Source organism: Rhinatrema bivittatum, chromosome 17, assembly GCF_901001135.1.
Source record: "Rhinatrema bivittatum chromosome 17, aRhiBiv1.1, whole genome shotgun sequence".
Classification (NCBI taxonomy): domain Eukaryota; kingdom Metazoa; phylum Chordata; class Amphibia; order Gymnophiona; family Rhinatrematidae; genus Rhinatrema; species Rhinatrema bivittatum.
In genome coordinates, this window is record NC_042631.1 from 47,681,884 (window position 1) to 47,697,720 (window position 15,837).

A 15,837-nucleotide genomic window follows, 5' to 3' on the forward strand; every position below is an offset into this window, starting at 1 on the left:
ACATTTTGTGTGCACCACTTTTATTTGCACAAAAAGGGGCAACATGGAAGTGTACCAGAGGCAGAGCTAAACGTTAGCCTATGAGTGCATGGATTGAGCCTGTACCCTTGTAGCTGCCTTCTGTTTTGGTACCCATATTTAGGTGCCTAGGGCAAACAGGCTCCTAAATTTAGGTGCTCAATCCTAATCAATTTTCAGAGGTGCTGATTTAGGAGTCCATCTCCCCAAATTAGGGACCCTTAGAGAACTAAAGGATGTGCCCTTGCACCCAACTTACTCTGGAAATCTTGATCAATTTTCCTGCAAGCACAATCATCCCACATAAAAGCAGAATGGGCATTCTTGTTTCTGGGAACTATTGTGTCCTGATACAACAGACCTGGAGATACAAACATCTCTCAGAATTACAACCCATACAAAAAAAACAACCCAACTCTATTTAAATAGGCCAGCCAGTGCTATAGATTCTCCCAAAGATGGTAATACAAGCACAAATCCTTGATTATTATAATCAGCGTTGCAGAAATCTTTATTGAGTTGGGAGTCATTTGGCCACCATTGCCTATGGAAATGTTGTCTGTTTACCTCAAGTTACAAGCCTGGTAGATTTCAGTCCCTGGGGTATGAGAAATGTTGAGGAGCAGTAAGAGTGCAATAGCTTCACATCCTTTCCCTGCATGTATGGACTCATTTACCTGGACCGGGTCCATGTTTCACCCATTGACTCCCAGAGTATCATCTCCTTTGGTGTCAGGTGTCCCTTCAGGAAATCCGTGGCATCCTTGGATAAAAGTGGGCTAAGCACAGACCTGGCCAACTCTGGGCCTCCAGTACTCTGAACGATCTGAAATTTTCCACAAACATAGTCAGACAGAGTCTGTATCAAGCACATGATGGAGCTATACATGATCTGGTCTATGTGTTCAGATTCAGAATTAAGAAAATTTACTGTCATGATGATTTATACAAGTGTGGTCAAAGAAATATGTATTAAGTGTTAAAAGGAAAGAATTACAAAGCAGAAAAGAGAAATAACAACTCCCAGTCTTGGAGATGTTCAGTATTTTCCCTGGTCATGTTATGCTTCTATGCTGGTTACTGGATACAAAATATCTTGATGCTATAGCTTTCATTTTTCCCATTCTTCTAATGATTATATATTCTTTTTTGGGACTCTTATTATGGGAATATGCATATCTTATATTGTTGTATTTTGCACATACAGGATGAAATGCATTTCTGTTGCATGCAGTCTCTGGCTTCTTGGCATTACCGCTTCAGTTTTTGTCTGCATGTTTTTATTTCTAGTTTGTAGTCACTTGTTCTGTATTTAGTGAGAGTTGCCTGTGTTCCGCATACGTGACTGAGGTGAGAGATTCAGTTACAAGTAAATCTTAAAAGGTGCGTGCATGCGCCCATAAACGTGTGGATTGGGTACGCGAGCAAAAATACACTCAATTTTATATTGTGTGTGTAAGTACCATTTAAAATAGTCCTACTGTGTTGGCGCCTTTATGCACATTCTGGGGAGAAGAGAGAGAGACTTTTAAGGGGGCCAATCTGACACTCTCTCTATATCCCATTGTAAGAGGGGCACTTTCATCTCAGGGTGGATTTTGGGAGGCAGCAGTGTTACAAGGGTCTACAGACCCTTGCACCCTAGGCAGACCCTCGCACCCTAGGCAGACCCTAGGCAGACCAATGAAACACCAGACCCTTCCCCCAAACCCACCCTGAGTTGAAAGTGCCCCCTTATAGTGGGATCCCTATAGAGTGTCAGATTGGCCCCGGAACGCCCATTCCCCGCCCTTTCTCTGCCTCCTTATTCTTGATCTGCGCACAAGTATGTACTCGTGTACGTCCCAACTTCTTAAAATTCGCGTTGCTTGCGTGTGGCCCACATACGCGTATATGTGGGCCACACACAAGGAGGTGCATTGGTATTCTTGGTCCTAGTCTAATATTTGCAGTGCGTTTTTTTCACAGGAAGGGTTGTTTCTGTTTTAATTCTGGGAATTAGCACTACAGAGGTGATGAATGTGTTTTTTGCATGGTTTTGTGTAATTTCTTGCAGTGGCTGGTAGAGGAAGAAGTCTGTATTGCAGTTATTGAGGTGACACCAAAATTTAATATTTATTTTTTTATACAATGACTTATAAGAGGAAGTGTTCTCATTTTGCTCCGCACCCATTGTTGGGGGAGATTTTGTGGTCATGGAATGTCAGATTGTAAAACTAGACATGAAGAGGTGAATAAAAATGTGGATGAAGATGAATCAGTAGATGTGGTGTATTTGGATTTTCAGAAGGCGTTTGACAAAATCCCTCATGAGACGCTTCTAAGAAAACTAAAAAGTAATGGGATAGGATGCGATGTCCTTTTGTGGACAAGTGCAAGGTAATGCATATAGGGAAAAATAACCCTTGCTATAGTTACACAATGTTAGGTTCCATATTAGGAGCTACCACCCAGGAAAGAGATCTAGGCATCATGGTTGATATTACATTGAAATAGTTCAGAGTGCTGCGATGGTCAAAAAAGCAAACAGAATGCTGGGAATTATTAGGAAGGGAATGGTGAATAAAACGGAAAATGTCATAATGCCTCTATATCGCTTCATGGTGAGACCGCACCTTGAATACTGTGTACAATTCTGGTCGCCGCATCTCAAAAAAGGTATAATTGTGATGGAGAAGGTGCAGAGAAGGGCAACCAAAATGATAAATGATCAGCTTGGAGCAGAGGGGGAATATGATAGAGGGCTACAAAATCATGAAAAGACTTGAATGGGTAAATGTGAAATGGTTATGTATTCTTTTGGATAATACAAGAGTTAGTACGTAGCACATTTAAAATGAATCCGAGAAAATTATTTTTCACTCAATGGTCTGGAATTCACTGCCAGCAGAGTTGCAGGGACCGATTTAGGATTTTGCCGCTTTTAAGCATTTTTGGCATTTTCACTCCCCCATTTTCTGTAAGAATCTGTTATAGGGAGCACAGAGCTGCTCTCTGTTGAATGAGCTTCAGCAGAGCTGGAAGGCAACAAATCTTAGCCAGCTGTTGCAGCAAAATGTTTGCCACCCTGGGCACAAACATAATGCATGCCTATTGACAAATCCAGGGCTGAGGATGGGTTAAAGACAGATAGCATAAGAATATAACATTAGTTATGCCTTGCTAGGTCAGTCCTAGGGTCCATCAAGGCCAGTATCTTGTCTCCAATAGTGGCCAGTCCAAGTCACAAGTACCTGGCAAGCACCGAAATATTAAAAGATCCCATGCTACTAATGCTGGCAACAAGCAGTGGCTATTCCATAGTGACTAACAGAAGTTTATGGACTTCTTCAGGAACTTATCCAAATCCTTTTTATACCCAGCTACACTACCTGACATAACCTCATCCTTTGGCAATGAATTCCAGAACTTAATTGTGTGCTGAGTGAAAAATAATTTTCTACAATTTGTTTTAAATGTGCTACTTGTAACTTCATGGAGTGGCCCCCTAGTCTTTGTATAATCCAAAAGAGTAAATAACCAATTTATATTTACCCATGCAAATCGTCTCATGATTTTGTAGACCTCTATCATATCCCCCCTCAGTCGTCTCTTCTCCAAGCTGAACAGCCCTAACTTCTTTAGTCTTTCCTCACAGGGGAGCCGTTCCATCCTCTTTATCATTTTGGTTGCCCTTTTCTGTACCTTCTGTAATACATCTATTTCTTTTTTGAGATATGACGACCAGAACTGAACACAGTACTCAAGGTGTGGTCTCATCATGGAGCCATACAGAGGCATTATGACATCCTCTGTTTTATTTGCCATTCCCTTCCTAATGACTCCTAACATTGTTTGCTTTTTTGACCACCACAGCACACTGGCTCACCTTTATCCACATGTTTATTATTAACCCCTTCAAAAAAATGTAGCAAATTTGTGAGGCAGGTCTTCCCTTGAGAAAAATCATGAGAGGTCTGGAATGGGTAAATGTGAATTGGTTATTTATTCTTTCGGATAATAGAAGGACTAGTGGGCACTCCATGACGTTACATGTAGCACATTTAAAACTAATCGGAGAAAGTTCTTTTTCACTCAACGCACAATTAAACTCTGGAATTTGTTGCCAGGGGATGTGGTTAGTGCAGTTAGTGTAGCTGGGTTTAAAAAAGGATTGGATAAGTTCTTGGAGGAGAAGTCCATTACCTGCTATTAGTAAAGCTGACTTTGAAAATAGCCACTGCTATTATTAGCATCAGTAGCATGGGATATACTTAGTTTTTGGTTACTTGCCAGGTACTTGTAGTCTGGTTTGGCCACTGTTGGAAACAGGATGCTGGGCTTGATGGACCCTTGGTCTGACCCAGTATGGCAAGTTCTTATGTTCTTAGCTGTATCCCATTAAATCATGTCTATCTATATGTTCTGTGATTTATTCTTTAGAATATTTTCCAAACTTTTTCTTGGCACTGAAGTCAGGCTCACTGGTCTACAGTTTCCTGGATCACCCCAGGAGCCCTTTTTAAATATCGGGTTTACAATGGCCACCTTCCAGTCTTCACGTACAATGGACTGGTTATTTTTCTTTCCAAATAGTATAAAAACATAGAAACATAGAAATGACGGCAGAAGAAGACCAAACGGCCCATCCAGTCTGCCCAGCAAGTTTCGCATTTTTTTTCTCATACTTATCTGTTTCTCTTGGCTCTTAGTAACCTTTTGGTTCTATTTCTCTTCCACCCCCACCATTAATGTAGAGAGCAGTGTTGGAGCTGCATCTAAGTGAAATATCTAGCTTAATTAGTTATGGGTAGTAACTGCCGCAATAAGCAAGCTACACCCATGCTTATTTGTTTACCCAGACTATGTAATTCAGTCCTTGTTGGTTGTTGTCTGTATATAGATCCACTTTTTTTCATTCCCCCTGCCGTTGAAGCAGAGAGTTATGCTGAATATGCATTGAAAGTGAAGTATCAGACTTTCTCCCCTGCCGTTGAAGCAGAGAGCTATGCTGGATATGCGTGAAGTATCACTCTTTACACTAGGCCTAGAGGTCACTCCATGAAATTAGCAGGAGTAGATTTAAAATAAATCGGAGAAAGTTCATGGAATGCACAATTAAAGTGTGGAATTTGTTGCCAGAGAATGTGGTGGCCAAGGTTTCCGACATAGCTGGGTTTAAAAAAGTTTTGGACAAGTTCCTGGAGGAAAAGTTCATAATCCATTATTAAACAGGTGAACCTGAGGACAGTCACAGCTTATCCCCTGGGAGTGAGCAAAAAGGAATTGGATCTAGTGTTGGGATTTTCCAGGTTCTTCCTAATGACCCAGATTGGCCACTGTTAGATACAGGATGCTGGGCTCGATGGACCTTTGGTTTGACCCAGCATGGCACTTCTTAATATTTTAGCCAGGTGACTAAGCAGTTAACTGGTAAAATCAGCTGCCTTCCTCCTCTGCAGATGTACATATCTTCAGTGTTATGATGTACTTTTAACCAAGTTTCAAAGAGATTGTAATGGGGTGGGCATTGCCAGAAATATTGCACAGGGATAGTATTTTGAAATCCCAGTGCCTTCTTTACGGCGATGACTTTGCATCTTCAAAGTCTGCAAATCCAGAAGTACCTTTGAGACCAGCTGGCCCTTGAATTTTCAATAGGAAACTTGATGAGGAAAATTAACTTGCAGTCCTGGGGGTATAAGGTACCTGTGAACCTGCAGGCAATGGGAATATTTAAAAACGCCCTCTTAAGGAGCTAGGAAGTAATTTTCAAAGGCATTGCCGCAGCTAAACCAGTGTTTTATATACAGAAATGGGTTCTTATTTATTATTTGTTATTTTTATTATACCGAGTTTCATGATAGGAATCACATCAACCCGGTTTACAATTAACAATGTGAGTAAAGGCAGAGAGTAACAAAGTAAAGAACATTTCCCAATACAAGAACAAATATAGTATGAAACTTAACAAATATTATAACAATATTTTGGATGTGAGAAAGTTACAAAAAACATGGAAAAATAACTTGGATATGAAAGGGGAGGAATTGTAGAACGACTATAAGCATTTTAACCAGCTGTATCAATTAATAAATATGTATAATATTATAAAATGTAGATGTGTAGCAAAATGATTAGATAAGATATTGTTGTGAAGTATAATAAAATGTTGCTGTGACTGCGTGTGAAGTTAGTGGGATTTTTTTTTTTTTTTTTACAGTTCTTGAATTCTTGAAAATTGGTTATCCTCTCCTCGTGTACAAATCTAGGCATACTGCCAGATCTTGCAGAGAGAGGAGCACAGTTGGAGAGGGGTTTGCACTTACATGTATGCTCACACAATTCCGTGCTCAGGAGTCATTTTGCTGGAAAATCTTCCCACATAAATAGCAGGTACAGGTCTGTGCGAGGACTCTTTCTGACCCACAGGGTCATTTTTCAAAATGCAATGAGCTGTTATCATGTGCGTTAGGGTCTTATTGCGTGCGATAATGCCCTAATGCGCATGATAATGACCACATCGCGACAATAAAATTTAAATGAGGGAAAGGGAAGGGGTTTGGGCGGGATTTAAAAGCTTTTGGGCCCAGTTGCGCTGCGGGCTATATTGTTTTACACATTATCGCCGGCAGTAGTATCGGAAATAACTACCCCCCCGCCCCTTTTCTGGCCGCGGCTCTACATTCCGCTATATTTATAGTGGAATGAGAAATCTAGGCCTCAATATGGAAGGGGAAAGTTTTTGCTTTGAAAACTGACGTAAAGTTTGCGAGAAAAAACTACCTGCAGACTTTACGCGTCCATGTGCAGTTTGCAGGTTGCCCTCTCAGTTGGCAATTTTCAGAGGGAGCTCTGAGGCGAAGCAGTGGTTTACTCGCAAGAATGATCTCTTAGAGCACTGTGCGACTGACACACACACACACACACATACCCGCTGTGTATACACAATACTTTCACGTGCGTAGAGAGACACTTATTTATTTATATTGCGCTTTTTGAAACTTTAGAGTGGATTATATTCAAGTACTGTAGATACTTCTCTTAACCCAGAGAGCTCACGGTCCTAGAGGATAACTTTCAAAACTTTGTGTGCTTCCATATTCTGTGTATATATTGGTGCACACAAATGTACTACTTTATTTTATAACCCGTGCGCAAAGGATAAGCACGTACACATACTTGTGTGTATTTAAAAATTGCGTGCCATATAAGTTCGGACTTATCCTGAAAAGCACTACTTCTGTTTAAAGTAGTGCTTTTCAGACTTATCCGGTATATAAAATAGCCAGATAAGTCTAAAAAAAACGCTATATATCCAGCTAAACTGATAGCTGGATAAGTAGAGATGTTAGACTTCTCTGGTTAAGTAGCGGTTTTTTTGGGTTTTTTTAACTTATCTGGCTATCTTACATACTCAGCTAAGTCTGAAAATTGTTAGTTAGACGGACAAGTAATGCTTTTCAGACTTATCTAGCTAAGCAGCACCTTCTGCTACTTAGCTGGATAACTCAGAATATAGCTGGATTAGTGTTGCTACTTATCCGGATAAGTTCAAATTTGTCCAAGTAGCAGCTAAGGTGCTACTTATCCGGATAAGTCAGAAGTTCGCTGAATAAGTGTGTGCAAATGATATACCCGTGTATTTGTTTGTCAAATTTTGAAAGGATACGTAAGTAGATTTTACTCGCGTTAATTAGCTGCTTTTACTCCCAATAAATCAGCTTTTACACAGTAAGTCAGGAGATTTTCTGACATGTGCGCAGCAATGAACTAACCAGTTTTGCCAATTAGTCTACCAGTTTGCCCAGTCCATCTGCAGCTCATGAAGATGCTCCTGGCTCTTCAGCCTGAAGTCCCCCATTTCACCCAGACCCCCAATCCAGTCATTTTTTCACTTTTAAGATGTTTACAATCACTTGTAGCAGATATAGAACAGGAATAAATACGTGCGAGTGAGCTGCCACATTTAAAAATAGCAATACTCGCATAAATGATGGTCCCCTCCCTAGAACGCCCCTGGCCCGCCCCTTTTTCATATTTGTAAATGTACAAGAAAATTATTCCTTACCTGCTAATTTTCGTTTCTGTAGTACCATGGATCAGTCCAGACAGTGGGTTATGTCCCCAATCCAGCAGATGGAGTCAGTCAAAGCTTTGAGTGGGAGTCACCATAAGTGCTACTACCCCCTCTGCAGGAGTTCAGTATCGAGTATATCCAAGCCCGAGTAAACCAAGAACCCCCAAATTGGATCAAGTTTAAGGAACGGCAACAATCAACCGTATAACCTAAGCAACAAAACCGTGCCCGCCCCACCAACGGGTGGGAGGACAAAAGGTCAGCGTGTCAACCCCAAAACGGAACTGTGACAAACAGTGAAAAACTGAGCAATCGTGAAAGACAGAAAATACTACCGTCCCGTAGAGGGAAAAACCCCGTCGAGCAGGAGTAGGACCCAAATGCGGTGGGCGTCTGGACTGATCCATGGTACTACAGGAACGAAAATTAGCAGGTAAGGAATAATTTTCTTTTCCCTGTACGTACCTGGATCAGTCCAGACAGTGGGATGTACCCAAGCGTCCCTAAACCGGGTGGGGTCCTGCGAGACCCGCTCGTAGAACCTGCTCACCAAAGTGTCCAAAGACCGAGGAAGCGAGGTGAAGACGATAGTGTCTGGAGAACGTGTGTAGCGATTTCCAGGTGGCCGTTCTACAGATTTCTTGAGAGGAGACCGAGCGGGTCTCCGCCCAAGAGGCCGCCTGAGAGCGTGTAGAATGCGCAACAATACCGGGTGGGGGAGTCCGCCCCACCCCAATGTAGGAAGCGGCAATGCCAGCCTTCAACCATCTGGCAATGGTCGTCTTCGAGGCCTGAGCCCCCTTCCGAGGACCGGACCAGAGGACGAAGAGATGGTCAGAAGTCCGGAAGTCATTCATAGCCTCCAGATAGAGGTGCAGGGTGCGCTTGACGTCCAGAAGCCGGAGAGACCTTGGCTCCGAAGCGGAGAAGGAAGGAAGCTCCACCGTCTGATTCACATGGAACGCGGACACCACCTTCGGGAGGAAGGAGGGAACAGAATGAATCGAAACCCCGGAATCCGAGAACCGGAGATAGGGTTCTCTGCACGACAGGGCCTGCAGCTCCGAGATGCGCTGAGCGGAGCAGATAGCCACCAGAAACACCGCCTTGAGCGTGAGATCCTTGATCGTCGCATTCCGCAGTGGTTCAAACGGAGGTCCCGACATGGCCCGTAGCACCAGGTTGAGACTCCAGGAGGGACAAGGATTCCGCACCGGAGGTCACATGTGCTTGACACCCTTGAGAAAACGGAGAATATCCGGGTGTTGTAGCAGGGAACCCCCGTCCCGCAGGAGCGAGCCAAGGGCGGCCACCTGAACCCGGAGTGAGTTGTAGGCAAGTCCCTTGTCCACCCCTGCTTGCAGAAACTGAAGGATCTGAGGAACCGAAGCCTCAGAGGGACTCGTGTTCAGTCCGGCACACCACAGCTCGAACACCTTCCAGACTCGCACATAGGCTACCGACGTCGAAGTCTTTCGAGAACGCAGCAGTGTTGAGACTACCGCCTCCTGGTAGCCCCGGCGCCGGAGGCGGCGCCTCTCAAAAGCCAGGCCGCAAGACAGAAGAGTTCTGCCTGGTCGAAAAATACCGGGCCTTGGTGAAGGAGGCGGGGGAGATGTCCCAGACGGATGGGTCCGTCGATCACCAGTTGGAGCAGGTCCGCAAACCAAGGTCGTCTTGGCCACTCCGGAGCGACGAAGATCACCGGTCCCTGGTGTACCTCTACGCGGCGGAGTTGTCTTCCCACCAGCGGCCACGGCGGGAACGCGTAAAGAAGCAGGTTGGCCGGCCACGGGAGTACGAGAGCGTCCACGCCCTCCGCTCCCCGCTCTCTCCGGCGGCTGAAGAACCGGGGAGCCTTGGTATTTCGTGCGGACGCCATGAGATCGAGGTGGGGGGGTCCCCACCGTCGAACGAGCAGCTGCATCGCCTCGTCGGAGAGGGACCATTCCCCGGGGTCCAAGAGCTGACGGCTGAGGTAATCGGCCTGTACGTTGTCCACGCCCGCGATGTGCGAGGCCGCCAGGCGGGCCAGATGCCGCTCCGCCCACTGCATCAGCATCTCTGCTTCGAGCGCGACCTGCGGGCTGCGGGTGCCGCCCTGTCGGTTGATATAGGCCACCGTCGTCGCATTGTCCGCTAAGATCCTGACCTCCCGGTTCCGGAGGAGTGGCAGGAAGTGCTGGAGCGCTAATCTGACCGCTCTGGTCTCCAGTAGATTGATGGACCACTTCGATTCCTCCGCAGACCACGTCCCTTGCGTGGCGCTGCGGTCGCAGACCGCTCCCCATCCTACGAGACTGGCGTCGGTGGTTACCACGACCCAATTTGGCAGATCGAGAGACATGCCGCGGGCCAAATTCTCCGGATTCATCCACCAGGTTAGACTGTTCCTGGCAAACAGCGGTAGAGGAAGGAGCACCTGGTAGTCCTGTGAAAGCGGCTTCCAACGTGATAGAAGCGCTCTCTGTAGAGGCCTGAGGCGCGCAAATGCCCAAGGGACCATGTCGATGGTGGAACCCATCACCCCTAGGAGCTGCAGATAGTCCCAGGAGGTGGGAACCGATAACGCAGAAAACCGTTGTATGTGATCCCGCAGGGCTCGCGCCTTGTCCTGACGTAGAAAAACCGCGCCCAGACGGGTGTCGAAGGTCGCCCCCAGGAAATCCAGGCGCTGCGAGGGTACCAGGGAGCTCTTGGAAAAGTTCACCACCCATCCTAGGGACTGCAGAAACTCTATAACTCTGGCCACAGCCTCCTGTCCATGCTGAAAAGACTTCGCTCGGATGAGCCAATCGTCCAGGTAAGGATGAACGAGAATCCCCTCCTTCCGCAAGGCAGCCGCCACCACCACCATGATCTTGGTGAAAGTGCGCGGAGCCGTTGCTAGCCCAAACGGGAGAGCCACAAACTGGAAATGTTGATCCAGGATCTTGAACCGCAGAAGACAATGATGCTCCCGGCGAATGGGGATGTGGAGGTAGGCCTCCGTCAGGTCCAAGGAGGCCAGGAATTCCCCGCGATGCACCGCCGCGATCACGGACCGCAGCGTTTCCATGCGGAACCGAACCACCCGGAGCGATTTGTTGACTTCTTTCAAGTCCAGAATGGGCCGGTAGGATCCGTCCTTCTTTGGCACCACGAAGTAGATGGAATAATGGCCCAAGCCCACCTCTCCGAAGGGCACGGGCGCAATGGCGCCTATCTCCCAAAGTCTGTCCAGGGTCAACTGCACCGCCTGTCGCTTGGTGTCCGAGCCGCAAGGGGAGAAAATGAACCGTCCCTTTGGAGCGCGGACAAACTCCAACGCGTAACCTTGTCCGATGGTGTCCAAGACCCACTGATCCGAGGTGATTTGCGCCCACTCCTCGTAGAAGAACGCCAGTCGCCCCCCGATCCTGGGGACGGCGGAGTGGGCGAGCTGAACATCATTGCGAGGACTTGGGAGAGGGTTGTCCAGCTGCGGGGGCGGGCCGCGCGGGGCGGCGCCCGCGAAAGGAGCGAGACCAGGGCTGAGACCTGGGGGCAGAGGGCCTGGCTGCCGCCGGTCTGTAGTTCCGGTAGCGCCGTTGCGCCCTGGCTCTGGTCCGCGAGGACGAGAACGCCCTGGTGGAGCGATACCTGTCTTCCGGCAGGCAATGAACCGCATTTTCCCCCAGCGTCTTGATGATTTGATCCAAATCCTCCCCGAACAGGAACTTGCCCCTGAATGGCAGGGAGCCCAGGCTCGACTTGGAGGATGTGTCCGCCGCCCAGTTGCGGAGCCATAGGAGGCGCCGTGCCGCTACCACCGAGGCCATGGAGCGGGCGAGGACCCGAAACAGGTCATAGGAGGCGTCAGCCCCATACGCAACCGCAGCTTCCAGTCTATCCGCCTGGGCGGCCTCCCCGGCCGGTAGGACCTGAGATGTGAGCAGTTGTTGAACCCAGAGAAGGCTGGCCCGCTGTACCAGCGAGCTACACATCACCGCCCGCAGACCTACCGCGGAGACCTCGAAGACCCGCTTGAGGAAGACTTCCAACTTGCGATCTTGCGCGTCTCGTAAGGCCGCTCCCCCTGTCACTGGGATGGTTGTCCTCTTCGTGACCGCTGTCACCGCGGAGTCCACTTTAGGTACCTTGATGAGATCGAGAAAATCTTCCGGCAGCGGGTAGAGCCTCTCCATGGTCCGGCTGCCCTTAAAGGAAGCTTCCGGGGCATCCCACTCCCCGGTGAGAAGCTGAAGGAAAGAATCATGAATGGGAAAAGCCCGAGCTCTCGGTCTCCGGGCTGCCAGGACCGGATCCCCCTTCTTTGAGGAAGTGACCACAGCGGGCGCTACGGGCGCGGGCGGCTCTGGCGGTGGATCGAGGTCCAACTCCTTAATAACCTGTGGAAGTAGGTCCTCCAGCTCTTCCCGCTGGAACAGACGCAGCGTGTGCGGATCATCACCCTCTGAAGTGGAGTCCCCTTGACCCGGATCCGCCGGATCCGATCCAGGGGAACCTGATCCTGAGCCCGCAGTCCCCGAGCTCCCCGGGAGCCGGGCACGAGCGGGAGGCAGAGGGGCCCCCACACCCGCCGGAGCGGGGGGGGCCGGTGAAGGTAGCGAGGGCCGCGGCATCTTGTTTGGAGGAGGTCCCGTGGGAGCCTCCAGGCTCTGCAGATATGCGGTGTGCAGCAAAAGGATAAACTCTGGGGAAAACCCCTGTCTACCCGAGGGGGGCTCCGAGGGGGGGGGCCCGGGGAACCCGGCCCCTGCGGGACTGTCTCCGGGTCCGATTCCGGGAGTAAGTGTGGCGGGGATTCCCCAGCATCCCCGGCCCCCAGCGCTGTCTGTTCCCCCTCAGGGCGTGCAGAGTGTAAGATGGCCGCCGTTCCCGCCAGGAATGGGGGAGGGGCCGGCCCCCGCCGCCCGGGCAAGCCTGTGAGACGAGGGAAATCGATGCGGGGCCGCGAGGTGCCTTCCCCCCCGGGGAGACACCTCGCACAGATGCCCTCCCTCGAGATCCGCGAGCCCGGCTCGCCGCAAGCAGAGCAGCGCTCTGGCCGCGGCATCGGAGCTGTGCAGGAAACAGGCCCGGCAGATCAAAAAACCACCCGGCAGAGCCTCGGGGGGGGCCGAGAACGGGAGCGCCGCTGCGGGGGGGCCCGGACGGCCTGCACAACCCGCCGAGAACGAAAACGGCACCGCGGGGGGGCCTTCCTGGCCGCGCGACCCGCCAACGACGACCTCCCTGCCTGCCTCCGCAGCCCACGAGGAGCCGCGAAAATGGCCGCAGGCAAGAGAGAGAACGCGGAGAGGCCGGTCCTACTGGCCTCCGCGACCGTCCGTCGAAGCAAACTGCAGGGAAAGAAGCAAAAAGCAAACACTGCACTTACCCCGCACGCAACGAAAGAAGAAGGAGAGAGCAGACAAACATAGAGGGAAGCCACGCCTCCCAATTAGGGCCCTCTAACTCACTTTACACTTTTTTTTTTTTTTTTTTAACAAAACTTGATCCAAAAAGAAGTAGGCAGAGAGAAGAAAATCAGATAAAGAAGTACAAGGAATGCCTGAGGTAATCGGGAGCAACCCGTATTCCCTACTCGCATCTGCTGGAGTCAGAAGATACTGAACTCCTGCAGAGGGGGTAGTAGCACTTATGGTGACGCCCCCTCAAAGCTTTGACTGACTCCATCTGCTGGATTGGGGACATAACCCACTGTCTGGACTGATCCAGGTACGTACAGGGAATCAGGGATTCTGATTTCTGCGTGTATGCTGAGCTTTTAAAAATATCATCTGCTCATGTAGCTGCTATTTTTACACATGTACACGCCCAACTTTTGAAAAGTCATCTGTAGGTTTGCACCTGTGCCCAAGATCACAAGGAGTGACACTGGGATTTGAACCCTGGATTGTAGTGCTACTCTTCTGCGCCAGGGTTTTGCCTCCTTCGCAATTTGGATGGGACTGGAGTCTGCGGAGCTTGGTTTTTGATTTTGAAAAGTATGGGTGTAAATTCTCTCAGCAAACCTTCATGCACCAAACAGGAAGTGTACCGGTGGGGAGTAGTTTTGCCAGGAAAAATTTAAAAGCAAATTTACACAAGTATCTTTGCATTGAAAATTATTGTACAAGATCTTGCAAATTTATAAGGCCTGCAATATAATTGCCCCCTTTCTGCAGAATAAAAGAGAGAAAAGGCAGGTAGGGCAGAAATGTTCACAAATTTACCAGACGGTAGAATTCTCAATAGAACGAGAAGCGCAAGGTCAAGGAATCAGCGTCTGAGGCTGGATGGGGAGGTTCATACGTGAAAAAAAATACTTCTTATATCAGAAGGAGGCAGAAGCCTGGAACAGACTTGAGACACACTTAGGGCAGACACAGAGAGACCTTAGTGGCAAAAGAAGGGAGAAGAACAGGGATCAAACAGGATCTGTGGCAACAGCGTTGGCAGAAATGGGCAGACTGGGGAGGACTGAGTGGCCATTTTCTCTTGCCATCTTCTCTGTCTGTGTGTGTGTCTGTATATTTACAGACACACATATGATAATCGATAATGAGAAACCTGTAACTGAATCTGAGGTTAGGGAACATAACACAACAGGAACCATGTGATGATTTCTTGGAAAACATGGCAAAACTGAGAGAGTAGACCGCAAAACTATCATGCAACATTGTCATGGAGCCCGTTTTAAAAGGTGCTGGGACTAAGTGGGTGACCAGGGGTTAGAGAGGAGGATACCTACGGGAAATAGGAAATGTTTAAGGAGATACTGCAGGAAGTTCAGGCCCTCTGGATACCTACAAAGAAAAAATAGAGTAGAGAAGGCAAAAAAGTGATGAGGCTTAGTACAGGAGCAGTAGGCGACAGCAAAGACAAGCAGGGAAGGTAAACTGGGAAAGAGAGACTTCATCCATGAACAATATAGCAGGAAACTGGACAGGGAAAGAGAGACTTCATCCATGAACAATATAGCAGGAAACTGGACAGGGAAAGAGAGACTTCATCCATGAACAATATAGCAGGAAACTGGACAGGGAAAGAGAGACTTCATCCATGAACAATATAGCAGGAAACTGGACAGGGAAAGAGAGACTTCATTCATGAACAATATAGCAGGAAACTGCCATTGTGAAAAAGCACAAGAGGAGGGCAGAGTGAAAAACACACACATATAGAGAAATCACAACAGAAAAATGTGTGGCATAAAGTATAACATCAAGGAGCGGGTGCCTCAGCTGCTAACACATATATTGTTCTTTACATAATATACAAATGTGAGAATCTTCCGGTCCCCCTGATGCGAAACACGGCCATGGCGGGGTCCGTCACATTCACACAATTGTTTGCTGTGTATTTAATTTCGTGCACATTGTTTAGTGTGCAGATGTCAAATAAAAGTAATCTCCTTGATGTTACACTCTATTGTCCCGTATACTTTATGCCACACATTTTTCTGTTGTGATTGTGAAAAAGCAACCATGCCAGCCATGAAGGGATAGCTACAATGCAAGACGTGAACCCCAAATAACTCAAAACAACCACCAAAGGTTCATTTCCAGTAGTCTGCTTAAGTCAGCACGTATGCGCATAAGCCGGTGAGTCTAAAGTTACAGCTGAGAGGTGGAAGTTTATAAAATACCCCGTATTTCTGCATCTATGTTTGTAATGCAGAAAACACATACTTTCTCTACCCATTTAATAAAAAATATATGCATATATTTTATGCACATAATAACTGTAACATGTGTATGAAGTTACCTAGAGTCATACGCGGAGGCAGGTAT

The 15,837-nt window shown here is 47.9% G+C and overlaps 1 protein-coding gene across 1 annotated transcript in view; it reads right to left on the reverse strand.

Annotated features, from left to right (window-relative positions):
• EPS8L2 (EPS8 like 2) overlaps window positions 1-15,837 on the reverse strand; it is a 423,360-nt gene that overhangs the window by 92,268 nt on the left and 315,255 nt on the right. Inside the window, 1 exon segment of the mRNA XM_029582244.1 lies at window positions 696-844. Coding sequence (XP_029438104.1) covers window positions 696-844 — 149 coding nt within the window.